Source organism: Cryptomeria japonica, chromosome 7 (genome assembly GCF_030272615.1).
Source record: "Cryptomeria japonica chromosome 7, Sugi_1.0, whole genome shotgun sequence".
NCBI lineage: Eukaryota > Viridiplantae > Streptophyta > Pinopsida > Cupressales > Cupressaceae > Cryptomeria > Cryptomeria japonica.
This window is the reverse complement of record NC_081411.1, coordinates 733,203,059-733,224,296: the sequence shown is the minus strand read 5'-3', so window position 1 is coordinate 733,224,296 and position 21,238 is coordinate 733,203,059. Positions and strand designations below refer to the sequence as shown.

Below are 21,238 nucleotides of genomic sequence, written 5' to 3'. Positions count from 1 at the left end.
CATTGCTTTTGGTTTGAGTTGATTTCATTCAGTTTTGAGAAAGTTATGAGAGTTTTGGTGTAAACCATTTAGAACTACCCAAAACCCTGATTCACGACCACCAGTTTTGGAAAAATCATCATAACTTTGGATTTAACAGTTGGATCTTTCTATAACTTGGAGAAAAGTTCTATAACTAGCATTTCTAGAATCTGACCAGAGCGATTGTCCTGGTTATTAATATTTTAAGAGTTATTAATGATTGTTCATGACTGTAATTTCATGACCAGAATAGAGTAAATTTCATAGTTTGGGAAAATTCTTGGTTTTCATTTGCAAGAAATGAATAGATGAAGGGTTTAAACGATCCATAATCAGGGTTTTGGGTAGTTCTAAACGGTTTTCACCAAAACTCTCATAACTTTCTCAAAACTGAATGAAATCAACTCAAACCAAAAGCAATGGAAATATTATTCAATATACTATACTATCATTATAAAAATACACTTGTTTCCAGGCTGTACATGGTCGTACAAGGCCTGGAAACAAGAGGAAAAACTTTCAAGACCACAAAACAAGAGATTGAAAACAATGAAAATATGATACCAAAATGTTTCCAATGCTTTTCAAAACCTTCTCCAATTTTTACATCCTCTTATGAACGACCATTATAGAGGTTTTATAGTCTTTTCATCTTCACATGGAAGTTACAACTACCCAACTTCCTCTTATGACCATACACCTTCCCATTTTGGTCTTACAACTTTTGAAAAGTTGCATTTTACAACTTTTGAAAAGTTGCATTTTACAACTTTTGACTCAAATGACTTTAAACCTTCAAAAGAACCTTCAAAACATATTAGGATGGAATAATAATGTATTTTTGTCACCATTTTACCCCTCCAAGGTTATTTTATACAAATTTTACCAAATGACTAATTCAAGACCTTATTGGGACAATTTGGACAACGCATTACAATGGGCTCTTTTAGCCTTACATATTGATTCATATTGACTCAAAATGACTACACAAATGAAAATGTAATTGAATATACTTATGAATTGATTTTTATCCTCTTATAGACTCCTTTTGTGCCTTTGTGTTAGGTGCTCCTGCACCAAGAATCTTTTGTTCCCCCCTTCTGAGTGGATCATGTCGCCGGTCTAGCATGACTGTGTTGGAAAAGTTATCCGTTAATTCAATATGTTTTGCTGACATCATCGACAAGACACTTTTTGGCAGCAAAACCCTAAAAGAATTTGGTGAGTTAAAAATTGGGAATTCAAGATCATTATGTCATTATGCGAGTGAGAGTTGTTTGGAGAGCAAGAGTAGAAATTGGAAATGCTTAGAGCAAAAAAGCAAAGCAATAATCATGGAAGCCAAGATAACCGTCAAAGAATCGAGCAGTGGAGACTTTCAGATTGTGGAGAAGGTGTTTCTAGATGAATTTAACCCTAAAAACGTCATAAAGGTGGAAAAGAGTTTGAGTGATGCAGACTTGAAGAAGATTAAGGAATTCAAGCATAAAGGATTGAATTTGTGGACTGAATTTCCCTGGTTTGATGATGAGGAGGTGATCAGAGTAATTCTTAGTTGTGTGTAGAATGATTGCATTGTGTTGGATAAGCCCTATCCAATCACGAAGGAGATTATTTTGGTTATTACTGGTTTGTGCGACAATGGATCCGTTCCGATTAAGAAATCTATAAAGAATAAAGAAGTTGAAACCCTAACCGATGTAATGGGTGATCAGCGAGCGTTGATTATCGACAAAATTATCAATCCTATGGTGAGGCATGTTGCATATGGCATTTCTTACAAGATTTATTTCAGAAATAGGGAAGGTTCCACTTCGGCTATTATTGTACACATGGCGCATATGTTTGTTATGGACGATAGAGTGTTCGACTTGTGTGAATTGGTAAGGGATTTATTGCTAGAGAATATCAAGATGTCAAAAGAACAAGGTTACCCCTTCCAGTTTGGATCACTGCATGCATGCTTAGCTATGTATTATCTGGGATCCCTTTCGGCTAAGGAGAATGTGATATGGGAATCTAGAGTCCCGGTTGCAAGACAATAGATATTTGAATGGATTGGATAAGAGAGAGGATGCATAAAATGTTTATTTCAAATCTTTTCTGGATATGTGGAGTATCGATCTGGTATCCCCTGCTACCGGTTCTGCTAGAGAAGGTTTTTCCTCGGAAAAACGAAAAGGAGAGAGTTTGTGCCTTCCAGTGCCCCAGAATCTAAAAAGAGCAAGAAGGATCAAAAGGAGAAAGACATTGTTGTAATTAAAGATCCGGAATCTCTTGTGGCTAAGGGAGATGGTTATTGCAGAGCAGAGAGCAAAGACATCAGAATCTGATGATGAATCTAACTTGTTGGAGATTATTGGCAATGCAGATGGAATAACGAAGAATGGAAAGATGTGACTTACTTCAGTTGAGGCAGATAGGATTGAGAGTGTCCTGATGGATCATTTGGTCTGGAACAACATCAAGATTGAAGATGTTGGTGATATGCTTTTGGAATCCCTGTCAAAGATTGTAAAGGAAAAATTGATTGAGCAACCTGTTGATGTTGAAGATTCAAAAAAAGAAGGATATAATGATATGTAGAGTAGCAATGATGCACAGAGAGCCCTGTCCATATGCATTGATGAGATGAGAGAGTGTATCAACAATGCTAGCAATGTTTACAGGTACTGTCTTTCATGGTCGACAGCTGCAGTGAAGCATAAAGCAAAAATTGATGCTAATGAAGATGAATTGAGCTCCTTGGGTAAGTCATTTGATCTTTTGAGTGACAAGTATGGAGAGCAGAAGAAAAAGATAAATTCCCTTCAAGCTGAATTATTGTTTTCGCAAAGGCAAAGAGAAAATTTTGTAAGTGTTTTCTGGAAAGTGAAGGAGATTGTTGAAGCAAAGTTGGAAAATTTCTTGGCATTGCTTGATAATGAGTATGAGCAAAATCCGTCTGCTCCGGACAACTTTTCTCATGTTGTTGATTTGTTGGTAGAATGCAGAAGTTTATCAGTTAGCATTAAGTTGGTTGTGCATTCTTGGGAGGTTCTTCTTTTGAAACTGAAGGAAAAGTACAAACTAATATTTCAGAAGAAGAGCAGTTGAAAATTCTTTTGGGTTAGTAAGCAATCTTGACATCCTTTTTACAGTTGAATGTATTCATTTTCTTTCTTTCTTTTCTTTTCATCAAAGGCATCCTTTGTCCTTGATGTCAAAGGGGGAGAACGATAAATGGAATAGGAGAAAGGTAATGGAGTAGGAGAAGTAAGGAGATATACGAGTTAGGGGGAGTCGTATGCAGATATGTTTCTTTTTTAGATGTTTTGCCATCAATGACAAAGGGGGAGATTGTTAGACTTGTGTGAATATTGTCATTGATGTCAAATCTGGTTATCCGGTTAGGACTGGATAGTGTATGCTGTTGGAAGTAGTTTTGGTATTGCAGTTTTGATATTACAGTACTGGTATTGCTGGAAGAAAGGTATGAGATATGATGCAAGGCATAAATGATCCAATGAAGTTATTTCCGGAAGATCCTCATCTTCGTAATCCTAAGTTGTGCTTATCTTGATTTATATTATATCCCTATATTAGTCGTGTGTTCCGACATCAGTCATATCAATTGTATCTGATTGTATCTATCATGTTTTACATTCCAGCATCTGTGGTATACGTGATATCTATATTTTGGAATTTGGAGTTGTTGTGCTTGGAGTTTTATGCTTATGGGTCCATATCTATGGGTCCAGTTGACCCTTGTTCTGTTTCGGTAATTAAAGTATATGCATCGGTAAATGAAATGTGTGAAGGAAGCGTGTAGAAGATCTTGCGGAGGCCAGCTTTGTTATCATGTTTTTGGTTAAGGCTTTATTGGATAACGTGTTGATTCGAGCAGCATATTATTTGTGCTTGGCCAACATATTATCCCAATGTATAAGCTTTCTAGTACATATATATGTACATGCATTTAGCAGAGGTGTGAGAAGTGTGCGTGTGTGAAACGAGAAAGAAGAAGAGCAGAGTGTGAATCAGCAGAGTATGTGTTGTGTGGCAGAGTAAGGAGCATGCAGAGTTGTGGTCAGTGTTGTAGTAATTCTTTATTAGATCTACTGCAAGTATTTGTGGACAGTGGTACAGTGATCCTTTACTAGATCTACTGTAAGTTTTGTGAGTTGTGATCTAAGCTAAATCTGAAACTAATCTTATGCATTTGGAGATATAACTTTCCTCAGTTCATTTGTATCTATTGCAGTGAGCATTCCGGTAGTGAGCCGCTTTTGTAATTTGGCAATGAGCCACCCGGCAGTAAACACCATATAACTAGTTATATTATCTTGAGAGCTGACACTCTCTGTGGTTTTTCCCATTTGGGATTTCCACGTATAAAATCCGGTGTTCCATTTGTGGCTGTGTTTCTTGTTTATTCTACATTTGCTATTTCATGTTGATGAGTTTATTTGATGAATTGGTATATCAGTAAAAAAATTATAAATTATGAGAAAGTTTTAGAATCTGTGGGAATATTGATTCACCCCCCCTCTTAGTATTCCAGTCCTTTCAACCAATCCAACATGACAGTGTACAAAGACTTAGTAGCTAAAGAAAAGACAGTCCCCTCACGGCCCTAAAACAGCTCTCAGGTTTAACAGTCCCAAAGTGCAGGGAAGACTCTGTGTGACAGTCCACAAAATGAACAGTAACAGTAATAAGATGATCAAGCTGGAGGAGCACAAAGGTGGTGTAAGCAGCCTATATGGAACCTGAGACAGTCATCGTAGAACATTTGATGGTCAATGCAGTATAAAGGAAGAGATGTAGCATTGAAGGTTGCAAACAAAGACCAATCATCAAGCCCTATGCATGAAAATGCAGTCATAAAAAGGTAAATGTCATCGTATGACAAAGATTAAAGAAAGTGAAGAGCAGTCAAAGGCATAATAGCCTCTACTGAAAAGAGGACAGTGATAGTACAATCCTTTCTCTGTTTTGAGTACAGTGATAGAAATTCATGACATAGAGCAGCAAAGACTCTCGTTAGCATTGTTATGGACAGTCAATGAGCCATCTCAGGAATATAACAACATAAAGGACATAAACCTAACAGAAAATACAGTCACAATCAAAACAGCAAGGCATTCACATTGCAGCCCTAGACAGAGGTTTCAGAGCTATAAGGTTAGATCGCTGTCAAAATCAGACCCTTGTAGCAGGAAAGTCTAGATCAGACACAGGAAAGAGTAGCATTAACAGCAAAATGCAATGAAGAATTGACTTAAGACTGTCTTAAGAACAGAGCAGCCATGGAGAGTATGGTAGACTGTAGATCCTTCCAAAGTCAAAATACAGAATTTTAAGACAAATCATACTCAAATTAAGGCACAAGAGTATATAATCTTGTAACAATGCACAGTGAACAAGTTCATACAAAAGAGGACATCACCAATTCATACAAAAGAGGACATCACCAAATAGGTGCAATATCCAAGGCGCTTACACAAAAGCTTGAGGAGCAGAGTATAATCATCTACAAGGTTCTAAGCAGCAGTCAAGAGAATGGATAAGGTGCTGTTATGAAGAATGCAAGAAGTATGCCATTATAGTGACAGTCTCATGATGCCAAGATACAGAGGACTCTTTAATCTCTGTTATAGCAATCATTAATACGATACTCATTATAATTTTGAAGACAATGATCAGAAAATAACTGAACAAGGCTTTCACAATCTCAGAGAACGGTAAGAATGAGGCCACAACATGACACCCCAATGAGATCACAGAGTTTGTCCGAGGATTAAAGAAACAACCACAAACATAGTGAGTATGGATCAAATTCTAGGGTGATAGCTTCAAACTGGGACAAAAGAAGTAGTAGGCAGATGATACCAAGAATTTGAACAGGTATAAAGGTTTATTACTCATTGTGTGCAATCAAACTTTTAAGAAGATCTATGCCTAAGAGTAGAGACAAAGGCAAACTCAAGTGTGGAAGTAGGCTTTTGAGATCATACAAACAGTTTTAATCAGTTAAGAGGTGGAGTCTCAAATACATGAAGCAGTTAAAGGCCTAAGAAAGAGGAGCTTTTTGAGCAAATCAAGCAGTTCTACGTCAGTCTATGACCCCACCTAAGTGCAGTATCAGTTGGGATAAGGTTTGGAGCAGTTCACCTTCAGTTCTGAGTAGTTTTGGACACCTTTTTGCATGCCTTTTTCTCAAATTCGACCCCAAACAATGGATCATGCAAAATAGAAGATAAAAGCAAGAAAGAGCAATTAGTTTGCAAGCAATTTAGGGAGGCATAGCAGATCATCTTCAGTTATCCCCAAGGCTTCTTTTCTATAAGTCTTTCCTTCATCTTCTTTTAGGACCTAGTTTTCTCTTTTTGCTTGCATTCTCAGCAAGAAGCATTTTAACTCAGCCATTTTTATTTAGTATTTCAGTTTGTAACAGCAATAGATCCTTTCAGTATTCAATAAAAGAGCAGCTTTTCCTTCTCAAATATCTGGTGTTTCGGTATTGTGAATGAATAATTTGATGTATTTCCTTCTTGTAAACCTCTAAATATGTCTTATTTATGCACCTATTAAGTGCAAAAGATATCATGCTAGTGCAGGTTATAGTTTGTGTTTGTTAGTTTCAGGCAAGTTGAGGCTGTGAAACATTGTTTCCTTGCATGCAAGTGCTGAAACAAAACCTTTCTATAGAACATTTATGCATTACATGTTTAAACAAGAGTTGTGAACATTAAACCCTCTCTGTTTAAGGCTAATTGTGAGTTTTGGACAATGAATAGAATCAAAATAATTTAGGTGTATCACCTCCCGTTAGCTTTAGAATTTCATTTTCAGTATTCTCTCCATCCCTTTTCCCAGTCAAGCTAATAGTTTAAGAGGTTTTATATAGGGAACCAGCCCTTCATCTGGAGATTGATTTTCATCATAGGCAATCCAAAAGCCTGAAAATCATCCCATGTTTCACAAGATTGCTGAGTTTTATACTTAGCATTCAGGGTGCAATCCTTGTGACAACAATACCATCGGTTCTTGGCCAAGTTTTCATGCCATTACAGACAACCATGACATATAAGCTACAAAGCCCTAACAACTCTACTCCAAAGTGTGAACCCCTCCCATTGTCACCCTACAATGTCCTTTTCCAGAGGTGATCCTCATTTTCCCCTTGCCATAAAAGGTTGTTGTCCTCTCCTCCATCACTATCCAGCTGCATAGACTAATTGTTTGCTGTCCTAGCATTGAAATCACCAATTAGGACTGTTTCTCCTAAAATGTTGAAAGAAGAAATGTCTTTTTTAAATGTAGCATAAGGGTCTTCGATATCTAGAATTCTCCTCTTGTAGAACTTCAAGCTTTTTGGGGCAAAGTAACAAGTAGCCAGCCTAGTTGTTACATCATTGTCTACTATTTTCAGCCATATGAACTGTTTATTTGGGTCCTCTTTCTTAGCAGAGTACTCTATAAGAGTGGTCATCATGAGGATGCCACCTCCCTTAGATGTCATGTGAGCTAACACCAGTTGCACGACGATGTAAATACTCTAAAAGAATGACCATCATGCTAATAGATGAGAAGTGGCAGGGAATTGTAAAAGTTGAAAAAGAAGACACAAATAAACAATACATATGGCTGCAAATAATAGGGAATGGGTTAACTTTCAAATTGGCTGCTTACTTCTTTGCACCGAAAAATTCAAAGTTCTATAAGAAGAGAAATTTAGGCAATGAAGAACCCTATGCCTCACTTAAAAAAGATATATCTATTTTCAGCACACTTAGAGACATTGTATTAATGGGAGACTTTAATGCAAGGGCAGCTAATAATCAATTCCTTCAATTGAGTGGTGAAGAAAGAGAGGAAAACAATCCTTTATGGTTGGAGGAAGGTGAAGGTCAATTTTGGGAAAGAACTTCGCAGGATGGGAATGGCAATGTGACTCAATACGGGCCAGAATTACTCGGCCTTTGTAGTTTGTTTAGCATGGTCATTTGCAATGGCATGAGAGATTGGCCAAGGTCAGGTGGTATTACATGTAATACTTATAATGGACAAAGTGTGGTGGACTATGTGATTTGTTCGCAGAGTTTTATTTCTAGATTACTAGAGTTTGATATTGGGGACTGTCCTATTGAGTTGAAATCAGATCACTCGCCTCTTATTGTTAAGCTAGGCATTTCTCCAAGCAGACAACACAATGAATAGGGTCAATGCATGCAAAAAAAGATCCTTCCCAAGGGCAAAATCATCATAAATCAAGAGAATAAATAAACCTTTAGTGCTGAACTTAAGCAACATTTCCATAATCTAAAAAATAACAAAGAGGATATAGAAACCTATAAGGAGGGTGCCCAAATTGATAGCAGTTTGTTGATCCCATTAATACACAAGGCTTTAAGTGCATGCAAAAGGTCTCACCCCAAGATAGGGGCTGCAAACACTTTTCCAGCTATCCAGTGGTATGATGAAGAATGTAAGGCAGCCAAATATCACTAAAGAGAGAGGAATAGACAAAGAATGCAAGAAAAAGTATGAAAAATTGGTACAATCTAAAAAACCAAAATATGTTATTGAAAGAAGGAACTAATCTCTGTTGGAAAGCTTAATCCCAAAGGTTTTTGGAAGGAACTGCAGCAAAAGAAAAAAAAATTGAAAACAGTATTACAGATGTCCAATGGTTGGATTATGCTAGGCTCCTTTATGAGCAGATTCATGAGAAAGATGTAATGTCCCTTTCCGTGAGTAATGTGAATAATTAAATTTAAGAGCAAAAAGCTAAAGTCATTATTATTGGCTCTTAATTATTCACTTTAATTCATAAGGGAGCTGATTTTAAGTGAAAATTAAATAAAGAGCGAAAAGGCTAAAGTTTTGTACAAAATATTATAATCATTCGTTATGCTTAATAAAGGGTCCATTTTAAGTCATAAAGTTATTTCTCGTAGGCAAATTCATCAAGGGAGTTATTTAATAACTAATGCAAATATTAATGCCAAGACAAATCGCCTAAGTTATGAGTTCTTAAAGCATCAATGGCTTTTTGAGGAGACATAAGGAGGGGTCGAGAGGCTTTGAGGGGCATTGTTGTCGACTACTTTTTATGATTTTTCATTCTCTGCAAGTTGAAGCCAAGAAGCAGGACGGAAACCCGGTCTTAGCAGTTCTGGACATAGCCCCAGGTCTACAACAGCATGCTACTCTAGTTTGGAAGCAGTAACTTCATCAAAATACCTATCGCTGGAATTGTTGGTGGTCTTTTTGGCAATCTGGAAGAGTTTATTTCAGACTGAAGCAGTTTGTGGGTTCCATACAGCGATCTGCAATTGGTATAGAGCCTTTTCTTCAGCCAGATCACTCACAAGTGGCTAGAATACACATCACAACACCTCTATATGAAAAATCGCAGCTCCTTGAGGGTTTGGATGCCAAAAAGCTTCCAGCTTCTGGTCTGCTGCACACCTGAAATTAATCCTTTGACAACAAATTGAGCTTATTGATTGGTATGTGTGATCTATAAATTCGATTATTGAAAAATCCAGTCTATGAGCCAAATTTCAAGAATTTCAAATAAAAAAAACTTGTTGTTCAATGCCTAGCTTTTTAATTGGTAAAGCACAGGACATAGATGGGTTACAAGCTGAATTTTTAAAATGGGGGATCGAGACTCTTGCTCCTCACATAAAGAGAATTTTCAATAGTGTCAATTAGAAAGGTTTTCCGATGGAGTGGACAACTAGTGTGGTCATCCCTTTTTTTAAAAATGGTGATATCAATAATCCATCTAACTACCGCACGATTATGGTCAATCCTCTATTTGGAAAGCTCTTCAAGAGCATGGTAGAGTGAAGGATCAGCAACTGGGCAGAAAAGGAGGGTAAAAGAGCAAAAAGGGAGGCAGGTTGTAGGTCAAGACACTCTACCATTGGTCACTGCATCACCCTTAGACACCTGATAGAGAAAATTTGGAACACTCAAAGTGAGGAAGCTTATTGTTGTTTTGTGGACTTTAAGAAAGCTTTTGATACGGTACCTAGAGACAAACTATGGTACAGGATGAAAGAACTTGGCATCCCAAATATGTATAGGACTGCAGTGCATAGATAATATGAGAAGGTTAGAGCTAAAATAAGAACAAGCAAAGGTATGTCAGAATGTTTTGGTAGTGTTGTGACGTATTCACACATTGACCCATTGCAAATGGGGACCCCTACTTTTTTCTTTCTAGGGTTAGTCTTCCTAGCGTAGTCGTTTAGGTCTTGGCTATTAATCTTTGCATTGAAGGGTTGCCAGAGGGTTCATTTGAATAGGATGCTCTCGTTAGGTTGAGATGAACCAATGGGTGGCCCAGGTCAAAGTCTCTTTGAAAGCCCTCTTTAGGTCTGGCCTTGGTCTAGTTTTGGGGTTAGTTATTGATTAGGATGATGAAGTAAAGATCAAGTGCAATCATGAAGGAGAGAATGGAGGGAGTTGAAGATTTCTTCACTTAGTTTGATGAAGTCCTTTTACTTCTAGGCTTTGATTGGCATGGAACTGACCTATTTGCCCTTAGAAAATGCCTAATGATCAAGTCTAGATTTGAAAGTTTGACAAGATGAAGAGGAATTTGTGCTAAAAGGCCAAATTTGCTCCTGACCCTTCCAAGGGTATGGGAGCGAATTTCTTGAGAAAGAGATTACTACCTTAGATTCTTGCACTTCAAGATCTTGTTTGATGCAAATATACTTGTCTATCCATTAGGAGGAGCATGATGTTGAAACTTGAACATAAAAACTTGAGCAAAGGTGGGGAATTTGAGCTAGAAGGCCAAATTCACTCCTAACCCTTCCAAAGGTACAGGAGCAAATTCCTCCTAAACTCCCTTTGCCCTCCTAATTTGGATGAAATCCCACTCTAGAATGATTAATTAGGAGAGATTGGCATGAATTCACCCTTGGGGATGCCTTTGGACAAACTTTGACTTGGTAATTTGGAGAGAAAGTCAAGAATTTGAGCATTATTGCAAAATTCGCTCCTGACCCTTCCAAAGGGACAGGAGCGAATTTCCTTAGACTCTTCTCTTGCCCCAGTTTGGATCATGAACCTTCTTCCCATGGTTCGAGTGAGAGAGAAAGTGATCTATCCATGCCTTTGAAGGTGAGTTGACAGGAAGTTGAGCAAGGAAATGTGAAGAATTTGAGCTCTAAAGCCAAATTCGCTCAAGACCCTTCCAAAGGGTCAGGAGCAAATTTTCTTAAAACACCTATTTGCTCCTTGTTTGGGTCAAAATCTTTGTTACTATGGAATGATCGAGGGAGGATTGATGTGTACATGGCTTGAGAATGAATTGGAAACAAGATTGAATGATAAAGGTTAAGAATTTGAGCTAAAATGCTAAATTCGCTGCTGACCCTTCCAAAGGGACAAGAGTGAATTTCCTTAGATCTCCTCTCTTGGACCTAACTTAGATCAAAAATCTTGCCCCCATGACGTAAATGAAAGAATGTTAATGCTTTGAAAGTAAATTGAAGAAGTTAAATGCACTTGGAACATGAAGAAATTGAGAATTTGAGGCTTAAAGGTCAAATTCGCTCCTGACCCTTCCAAAGGGTCCAGAGCGAATTTTCATTATAGGTCCTATCCTTCCAAAGGGTCCAAAGCGAATTTTCATTATGTCCTGTCCTTCCAAAGGGTCCAGAGCGAATTTACATTATAGGTCATGTCCTTCCAAAGGGTCCAGAGCGAAAATTTCATTATAGGTCCTGTCCTTACAAAGGGTCGAGAGCGAATTTTCATTATAGGTCCTGTCCTTCCAAAGGGTCCAGAGCGAATTTTCATTATAGATCCTGTCCTTCCAAAGGGTCCAGAGCGAAAAGTTCATTATAGGTCCTGTCCTTCCAAAGGGTCCAGAGCGAATTTTCATTATAGATCCTATCCTTCCAAGGGTACAGGAACAAAATTCCTTGGGAGAGAGGGTTTAGCTAATGAAATTTTATTGAAGGTCTTCTTAAAGGTGATTCTAGTGTTCAAGCAATCCTAAGAACTATGAATTTGAGAGTGCTTTCATTTGATAAGTTGAGACAACTCCTAATTCACTCATGTACCTTCCAAAGGGTCCAGAGTGAAATTGATCCTAGTGCCTTCTTGTTGATGGTTTGAAGTGAGAAATACCATGTTAGGATGAATATATCATATGTGCTTGACACCATCTTTTGTTTGTTTTGCAGATCTACAAGACCAAGTTGGAAGGAGATTAGGCAAGGACAAGGACGGCCTCTTCAAACCTCATCATCATTAAGGACACCTTAAATGCATGGAAGGAGACCCAAGGTGCTGCTAGGGTGAAAGGACTTTGAATGATCAACAATTACAAGCAATAGAGCAAGATATTCTCAAGGACCTCATTCTATCACATGGAGAAATCACAAGAGAGTCAAGGAGAGGTACGCTATTCATCAATTACATCAGGGACAAAGGAGGATCAACCAAGGTCAGTACAATGGTACGTTGGACATGATCAAAGAAGCAAATAGTTCCAGAAGAGTTAATCAAAGTTAGCTTCTCATCATCATCACATTGAGTGTCAAAAGAGATACAACATTCCTTGATTAAGCAAGTACCAGACAAGGTGGCCTCCCAGTCACTGTTCCTCCAGTCAAATAGGTCCACATCAACATGTCCAGATTCAGTGAACCACGCTTATATGTGACGACACAAACTCCGATGTACCTACCCCCGGCATCTATTGGTTCACAATATTGAATGTAGTTATTTCATTGGCTAAAGGAGTTTGTTGTAACAAACCCTAATTAGGGATTCCATCTTGTAATCCTAGCCATTGATTGTAAATCAATCTGAGCCATTGAAATGTAAAGAGCCCTCTATATAAAGCTTTGGCTCTTCATTTGTAAAGGTTAATAGTTAGTTAATAGTGGTTAGAACAGCCAATAGTCAATAAGTTAATAGTCAATAGAATAGAAGTTAGAGTAGAGTAGGAGGAGAAGGCAAGAAATTGTTGCCTTAATTGTAAAAGATTCCATTTTCATTGAAGATATGGTGAAATATGTTGTCCCTTTGCAATGTGCATAGTTTCTTGTTGAATCTTCATATTGGATGGTAGATAATTAGATTGAATGGAGAAAATTATTGAATGCACTTGTGTGGAATCGGCCTAGTCCATACCACTAGCCTCCTACTGATTGTAAGTGCGCCTTGTGTGGTCAACTGGCATTGAATGAGCTTAACATCAAATTGTTATGCGTTCATTGTTTATGCATTCACTTGAATGGTGATCAGTGTTTGATGGTGATGATTTGAAAATCTACAAAATTCTCTTAGAAGATTGCACTGAGCTGGTGTCGAATTGTTCAGTTTGATGGTGAGACCTAGCCTAGTAGGACTCCGCCTAGTCGTTCATCTATATTCTTACATTCTAGGTCCTAGAATAGATTCTCTAAACCTTATGCTTTTAATATTTCTTTATTTCCCAGTAAATAGTTAGGACTTAAGTTCCAGCTAATCAAGCAATCAGGCATTTGAATGTAAGTCCCCTTGTGATTCCAGCATAATCACATCATACCACAAGAGCTTATCCACACGTAGAGACCCTACATACCAGAACCTTGGAGTTACCTCGATTGATCCTTAGGCGAAATCTTCAACATTCGGGGAAACTTTGTTCAAGAGAGGATAAGATACTTAAAGTATTTTATTCTGTGTTCGCATGTGCATGAAAAATACATCAACATGTAGCAACATTGGAGTTAAGCAAGGCTGCCCTCTATCTCCAATGCTTTTTGGTTTATACATTGATAAGTTGTAAGCATGGTTAAGCAAGACAGATGGGGATGGAGTTCAGTTGGCAGGTTATGTGGTGAAACTACTTTTATATGTTGATGATCTTATCCTAATTTCTAAAACAACTCATGGGTTAAGAGAACATTTGAAAGCCTTAGAACACTTTTGTCAGGAGGTTGGGATATAGCTGAACATCACCAAGACCAAAATCATGGTTTTCTCATTAAAAAGAAAAAATAAGCAAGTCACCTTTCTATTTAAAGGCAGTCTGCTGGAAAGAGTGAAAGAATACAAGTATCTTGGGATTGACTTCCACTATAAGCTCAACTAGGAGACATGTAGAACAAAAAGGATACAAGGAGGGTGGAAAGCCTTATACTTACTTCAAAATAGGTGCAGAAAAGCTGAACTTTGGGATTGGAAAACCAGAAAAACCCTTTTTGATTTACTAGTCACACTAGTGGTCCTTTATGGTTGCGAAGTGTGGGGAAGTAGCATGTCAAACTGCAGTTGGAGACAACTAAAAAGAATTCAGAAACATCTACTAACAAGCAATCTCAAAGTTAAAACCACGGTCCTATAAGACATTTTGTTAGCTGAGGCAAGTACTTTTCCATTGGAGGCATCGGCACTAACATGATTGATATGTTATTTAAAAAAGGTTGAAAATATGGAGCCCGCACAAGTAGCGGAGTTGGCTTGGGCCATGGGTTTGCTCCCCATTGGTCTCAAGTTCGACTCTGAGGCCTGGACTCACCTGATGCACCTGGCTTGCAAGCGGCTTGGTACATCCCCAGTGGACTAGTCTTGCCTCAGCTCACCCCTTCCTAACCCCAACTTGGCAATAAGTAAGCCCAAGGTAAGGCGGGTTGGGCGCTGGGTTGGGTCGCTGGGATACCACTGGAGTAAAAAAAAAAAAAGTTGAAAATATGGATAATCATCATTGGCTTAAGATGGTGGTGAAGGAAACACTAGATCGAAGGAAGAAAACTTGGATGAAGCAGAACAACAATTGGATGAACAAATGGGGCATCAATTTGCATAAGTGTCCTAACCAGAGTTCCCAAACTCGCCGCGAGTCAGGCGAGTCGAGCCAAGCTCGGCGAGTTTTGCTGACTCGGGACTCGGACTCGGCGAGTTTTGACCATAACTCGCCTGACTCGCGAGTCAGGCGAGTTATGGCAAAACTCGCCGAGTCCAAGTTCCAAAACTCGACCACCACAGGTCAATGTTTTGACTTGTTTGACAAGTTAGTATCTTCGTCAGGATTCATATATGGAATATAACATTTAAGTATAAGTGACATTTCCTTATGTCTTTTCTCTTTCTTATACTTTAAGTTATATTCCATACATATTGTCAGGATGTTTGAGAGTGGTTTCGGACCTCCATGAGTTATAATGCAAAATCTAGTTTTTGGAGGATCTTTCAAATTTCCAGACTTAGTCAAATTTCAAGCCATTTCAGGATCAGGATGACATTCCAGTCTTTTAAGGCGAGTTCACTCTGACCTTCATGTAAGGGATGGGACCTAGGAGGACACTATGCATTCAACCAAGGTTTGATTTAGCAACTGGAAGCGTGACCAGATAGTACACAAAAACCCTAGGAATGATCTAAATAACCCCTAATCACTCAACTGACCTAACCTCCTTCACTCCACCTTGAGGAGATCCACCTGATTTGATGACCTTTGAGAAACTCAATCCCTTCAATGCAAAGGCTAAGACACTAAAACGACCAACAACAAAACTAAAAGAGCTAACCCTAGAAAGCAAAAAGTGGGGGTCTTCATTTGCAATGGGGCGATGTGTGAGTACCTCACAACAGGGATGTTTCTTAAAATTTTGAAAAAAGGGGGTGAGTTGGGGATATTTCCTACCTATCCCCACATCCCAAAAAATCCCCCCATGGGGCACAAGGTTATTTTTGGCAAGGGACATGTCTCTGAGGAGCATATTTCAAACCCTTCTGGCCTCACAATTCCCCCTTCCATCCAACATATATATAGCCTAAAAACTAAGAGGTCCAAGAAAGACCAAGGTCAACTATAGTCCCAAGGTAAAACCTAAGTTCAAAAAGCACACTATTTAATGCTACCATACACAAGCATTCCTTACAGTTTCCAAGTGAAGATGTTCATGATGTCTCATGTTGGTGCTCCCAAAATTTCAATTTGGCCAAAGAAAATACTAAACAGAAGCCCCAAACAAGTAGATACTCTACCAGCATGCCTTTCATGGCATAACAAGCTAGCACACATTATAATTGGGCTTTATTCAATAATGGGTGCATGAAACAAGTTTTAAATTGTTAAAAATCTCTTAATTTCAAGGTTTTTTTAATTTTGCCGAGTCATTGCCGAGTCGTTGCCGAGTCATAGCCGAGTCACGAGTCGAGTCGGCCTTGCCGAGTCCGAGCCGAGTCCGAGTCTGGGAACTTTGGTCCTAACACCAATGGTGAAATAAAAAGTTATGTGATTGAAAAATTTTGAATTGCCATGTGGACAAAGCAGATTGGATGGAAAATGCTTACTACATCAAAGAGTTTAACCCAACTAAGGACCACAGTGAAAAAACATATTTAGGGGCAGCTATCAAAGGGAAAGCGAGGCTACTACTAGCTCAATTGAGAACAAGATCATATCATTTTAGGTGTGAGACCGGTAGATGGAAGATATCCAAGGAAACTTGGGAAGAAAGAGCTTGCATATTCTGCAATAAGGAGGTGGTGGAAACAAAATGGCACTTCATCATGGAGTGCACCGCTTATAAGGATAGCCGTACCCAGTACGAAGATGGTTTGAAGGCCGACAACATGCATCGGTTATTTGAAGAAAATAGGATTAACCAAACAACCAGCCTCATAGTCAAAATTAAAAACAGAAGATCCGACATCGAAAAGAATCTGAAGATAAACTATTGATGATGATCTCAGTCCCATAGACTGTTCAGTCTTGAGGACGTCATTAAAATCTTTCATTTATTCATTCATTAGGATGCCACCTCCCTTAGACATCATGGGCACTGACACCACTTGAACCTAAGAAGTTCCACAACGTAGATTGCGCCACATGGTGATGGGTGCTACCTGTCCATGCATTATTTCTTTGCATTCCCTTTCTCATGTACATTATCAACATGTACCTTCCGTGTGTATTCAATTTCATGTGATGTGGTAAGTGGCGAATGACACGTGCATGATTATTGCATTGCCAATGAGCATTGCTTTTGAATTAAAAAAACGTCGGTTGGTTTGCCCATGTTGGATTTTGTGCATTACAATGTTTTACTTATTAACAAGTGACCCAATTTAACTAATCAAAAAACAAGGTATGTGCAACACTGCTCTGAGATTGCACAAACAATTGTGGGGTATTGGTAATTGAGGGTATTTGTAACATCGTGACGTAGGTTCAAAACTCTCTCCCCTCGCCACAATGTCATAGCCAATTATCAATTACCATATATTCAGTCATGACCTAAAATATATGATACCATTGGGGTGTGGTAGTTAAAGCAGACGTTCAGTCATAACCTAGATTTATGTACTTCAGAATAGCGGTCGTAGCTAAACACACAGCTTTAAAGATTGCCTGTAACCTAACCCAAGGTTTGCCCGGACAAAAAAATTAATTGAAATACAATCTGCAGTAAAATGTTCCTAAGCGATCTCCATTGCGTCCGGGTGTTAATATTAGAAATAAGTTGAGCAACAACTGGAATAAATCATACACAATCTAAGAAGACCTCTAATACAACAAAAAAAATATCGATTGCTCTTTTTGACATTATACTGTGCGGAATCGAAATCGAGTTTACAATGACATAAAAGGTAAAGTAACATCTTACCTCGTAATCTTCCATGGGAATTTTTCTGCAGAATGCTCACGCAGATAAGAACATTCAATCGATTGTTTCTGAGCGAAATAATCCGGTCGTTTTGCAGCTGTTATTGTGATTCGTGCAAAACAAAGGTTAAATTAGCAACTAAGCAGTGTCAGATGTGTTCGCGAGGAAGGGGTTTGGGCTCCTGCTTTTAGCCGGACGACAATTCGTGAAATTGGAAAAATGCCAACGACCATCACACGAAGGAGCCAAACCACATCTGTTTTCTGGTATGAGAGTAAATATAAAATTTATATTTATTTGGAGAATCTTGCAATATTATCATTTATAAAACACTCTTACACATATTTATAAAACTAGCAATTGCACTTCGGTGTGCAATGGGTACGTCGAATAGAAGATGGGGAAATAAAAGAATAACATAAAAACCATTATATGGTATAGAATTGGTCCTTTGCAATTGTGATGTTAGAATTTGTAGTATATATAAAAATGAAAATTTGATCAAATGGAAAAGCAAATTGAAAAAATGGAATACTTTGTTTAGCAAGTTGAACCATTTGAATGATTAAACGTATCAAGATTATTGTTTAATGAGAAAAATCATGTAGAATCTATTTAAAGATGGTGACATATTGCAAGAGGTTTTTTTTAAATAAGTTGAACATGTTTTATAATTTACCATTTTGAGACAACAACATCAAGTTTTTAACCATTTAGAGATCTTTCATTTTTCAACAACAGCAAGTCTTTGAATTTCTCACGCTGTTACAAAACACAATAAATATGTCAAATAGAGTTTTATAAAGCACAGTCCATATAAGGACAAACACTGTTGGATTGAACAAATGGTGTACATGTATTGTTTTAGTTTAAAAAATTCATATAAGATTGTTGTTTGGTGTAAAGAAAAGAACAGGAAATGAAGAAGATTCAATGTGATAAGGGGTTGAAGAGGAAAAACCTGGAGAAGTGTTTTCATTTGATAACGTTGTCAGTCGTTCCTCTTCTTGTTTTCACCGAGTAGCATATGGGCTCTTTTGTATACGTGAATATCTTTGGAATGTGAATGGAGGGTGTATGCGAAGACTTGTAAGGTCACGAACCCTTGAAATTGTTGTGAATGTCAACCCTTGTCGATCTGTATTGTCGATGTTGATTGTTGCTCTTTGAAGTGTCAACCCTTGTGATTTGTGAATTGTTAAGGCCCGTGCCATTTTTAGTGGTATTTGACGTGGAAGACCACGACTTATTGGAATAAGAGGGATATTTTTTGGGTTGTTTTGGTCCCAAACTGGGCCTATGTATTTTTTGAATTGAACAACAACAAATAAGGGGAGTTCAGGTGGTCTTTCACCACCATTATATACAATTTCTTTGACTTGTCCAAGTGCACCATTGACAAGTCTTGTTTCCACCCACAAGTTTGCAGATAACATAACTTCTTGGCCAATACATAAGAGGATCTTAGATTCAAGTTGTTCCTCATCAGGATTTGAGCATGTGATTCCCCTGAGTTGTTCTGCAGTAGATAGGGCAATAGGCTTTGCCAAAGACAACAACATGTGTTTGTTATGTAATGACACCATTTCATTTGTTGCAAATAGGTGTGTGGATGATAAGAATATAGATTGCTCTACAAAGGAAAGTGTTGAATTTGCTCGAGACATTAAAAGTTGCCAGTCTGCAATAGTGGGTTCTGCATTTCGTAAATTGGAGAGAAGTGCACGAAAGGCAATTTGTGCAGGTTGCTCTCCAATTTGACGAAATATTTATTTCAATGTTATAATCGTTATGAAGCTATGCCATAATGTCCCTCCATATGAAGTTGAAGCATACATAGGAATGTCCTTGACAGGTGGTAGTTGGCCCAAGTCACCAAAGAGAATGATTGAGCGTCCTCCAAACGGGAGCTGGTTATGGGTAGGGAATGCCTCACGTAACCTAATATCAATGCGTTGTATCAACTTTGGACCAATGAAGCTCATTTCATCAATTATAATGTAGTGAATGAAGTACATGCTTTCTTGCAAGCTTGCCAATGTTTGTCCTTGTAGAGGGTGCATTTCTTTGATTGGAATTCTTAGTGCTGAATGAATTGTTGATGCTTGTATGTTGAATGTTGCAACTCATGTTGGTGCAAGGAGCAATAATGGTGATTGGCCATTTGGTGTTGATCTTGTGAGTGTTGACTTTATGCTTGTTATGAGGTGTGAGTTTCTTGTGCCTGTAGTTCCTTGAACAATAATTTTCAATGGTGGTTGCAAACTATTACCATGTAGATGTGAAATAACTATATCATATGCCTTTTGTTGTTGTATACATAGGTTTATTTGGCTTTGTTGTTGGAGAACATGATGGGGATGAAATGTTCGGCAATTGGAGTGTATGAAATTTGTAGCTATTTCTTTTTCTTGTGGACTCAAGTGATGTACTCCCCAGTCATTGTTCAAGTCAATATCACGTTGGCCAAGCATATCAAGTTCATCCATGTGAATAGGAAGTCGTGGGTATGAAGCTGACAGTACTTGCCATTCATTGAGGATGTTTTTTGGCATTTGTTTTGTGTCGCTTGAAGGAGTGCTAGGATTAGATCTTTCATCTGCTTCTATAGATGTTCGATGTACATGTCATGGCTTGTACTTGTGCGAGAACCATCCCACAGTGCTTGAATTTCATCATCTGTTGAGCCGAAATCCATTTCAATGTTGCGGAATGGGTGGTACAATAATAGTTCACTCCAACAAAATGCTTGAAAATATTTTTCTTCCTTTGTAGGGATGGTTCTGAATCGTGGCGACACTCGAACTATGACTGGTGTGGCTCGCTCTTTCCATTGATCACGCTTTCTTGATGTGTCGAAGGACCATTTTTGAGTTACTTCGATAAGAGACATTCTCTCTAAATGCATTGGTCGTGCCATGTAAGATGAAATATAGTTTGGATATGTGGTTGTTTCTGTGGATGTGATTGGTACACGTTGGAATTTTTTTGGGTTCACATTTAAAGAAAAAAAAAGTTCAGCTACAAAGGGAGAGTGATAGCTTTAGTAGAAGGTGGCAACTTTCTTGGGTACCTATATCACGATCCACAAGGTTGTCAAGAAGCATTTTGCGAAAAGCATTAGGAGCTGGTTTATTAGACTCAAAGTTCGTTGATATTCGAGATAACATTGCATGGTATGTTTCAGATTTGTTTTCAGCTTTAGTAGAATATTTTGCAATATATTTGATCACAACATCAATTGAGAGAACAGGTTGGCAATCTACATTGGCCCTCCATATTGAGAGTATAAATGGGTTGTGAAGATTTAAGCGGTCATCATTGCGAGCAGGGGTGTGCTTAGGTTGGCCATTATCATCATTAGAAAGAGATGACTTTTCTTTAATGCTCCAAGGGGCTTTATAACGACATACAAGAGATGTCCCCTTCCTGCGAAGGCATGTTTGGATAGTACATTTTGTATGTCTTTGAACATGATTGTCCAATTCATAATAGTCAATGAAAGGATCACTTGATACTATCATGCTTGTGTCCATCAAGCAAGGGTCGTCAACAATGGATCAATGGAACACTTGGTTTCTCAATTCAAGACT

General features: G+C 38.2%; 1 protein-coding gene across 1 annotated transcript in view; it reads right to left on the bottom strand.

Annotated features, from left to right (window-relative positions):
- Window positions 1-17,924, bottom strand: part of LOC131074597 (uncharacterized) — a 57,829-nt gene extending 39,905 nt beyond the window's left edge. The window contains exon 1 of the mRNA XM_058011239.2: window positions 17,646-17,924. Coding sequence (XP_057867222.1) covers window positions 17,646-17,660 — 15 coding nt within the window. The 5' untranslated portion in view covers window positions 17,661-17,924. The remainder of the gene's footprint in view (window positions 1-17,645) is intronic.
- Between the last annotated feature and the right edge of the window lie 3,314 nt (window positions 17,925-21,238).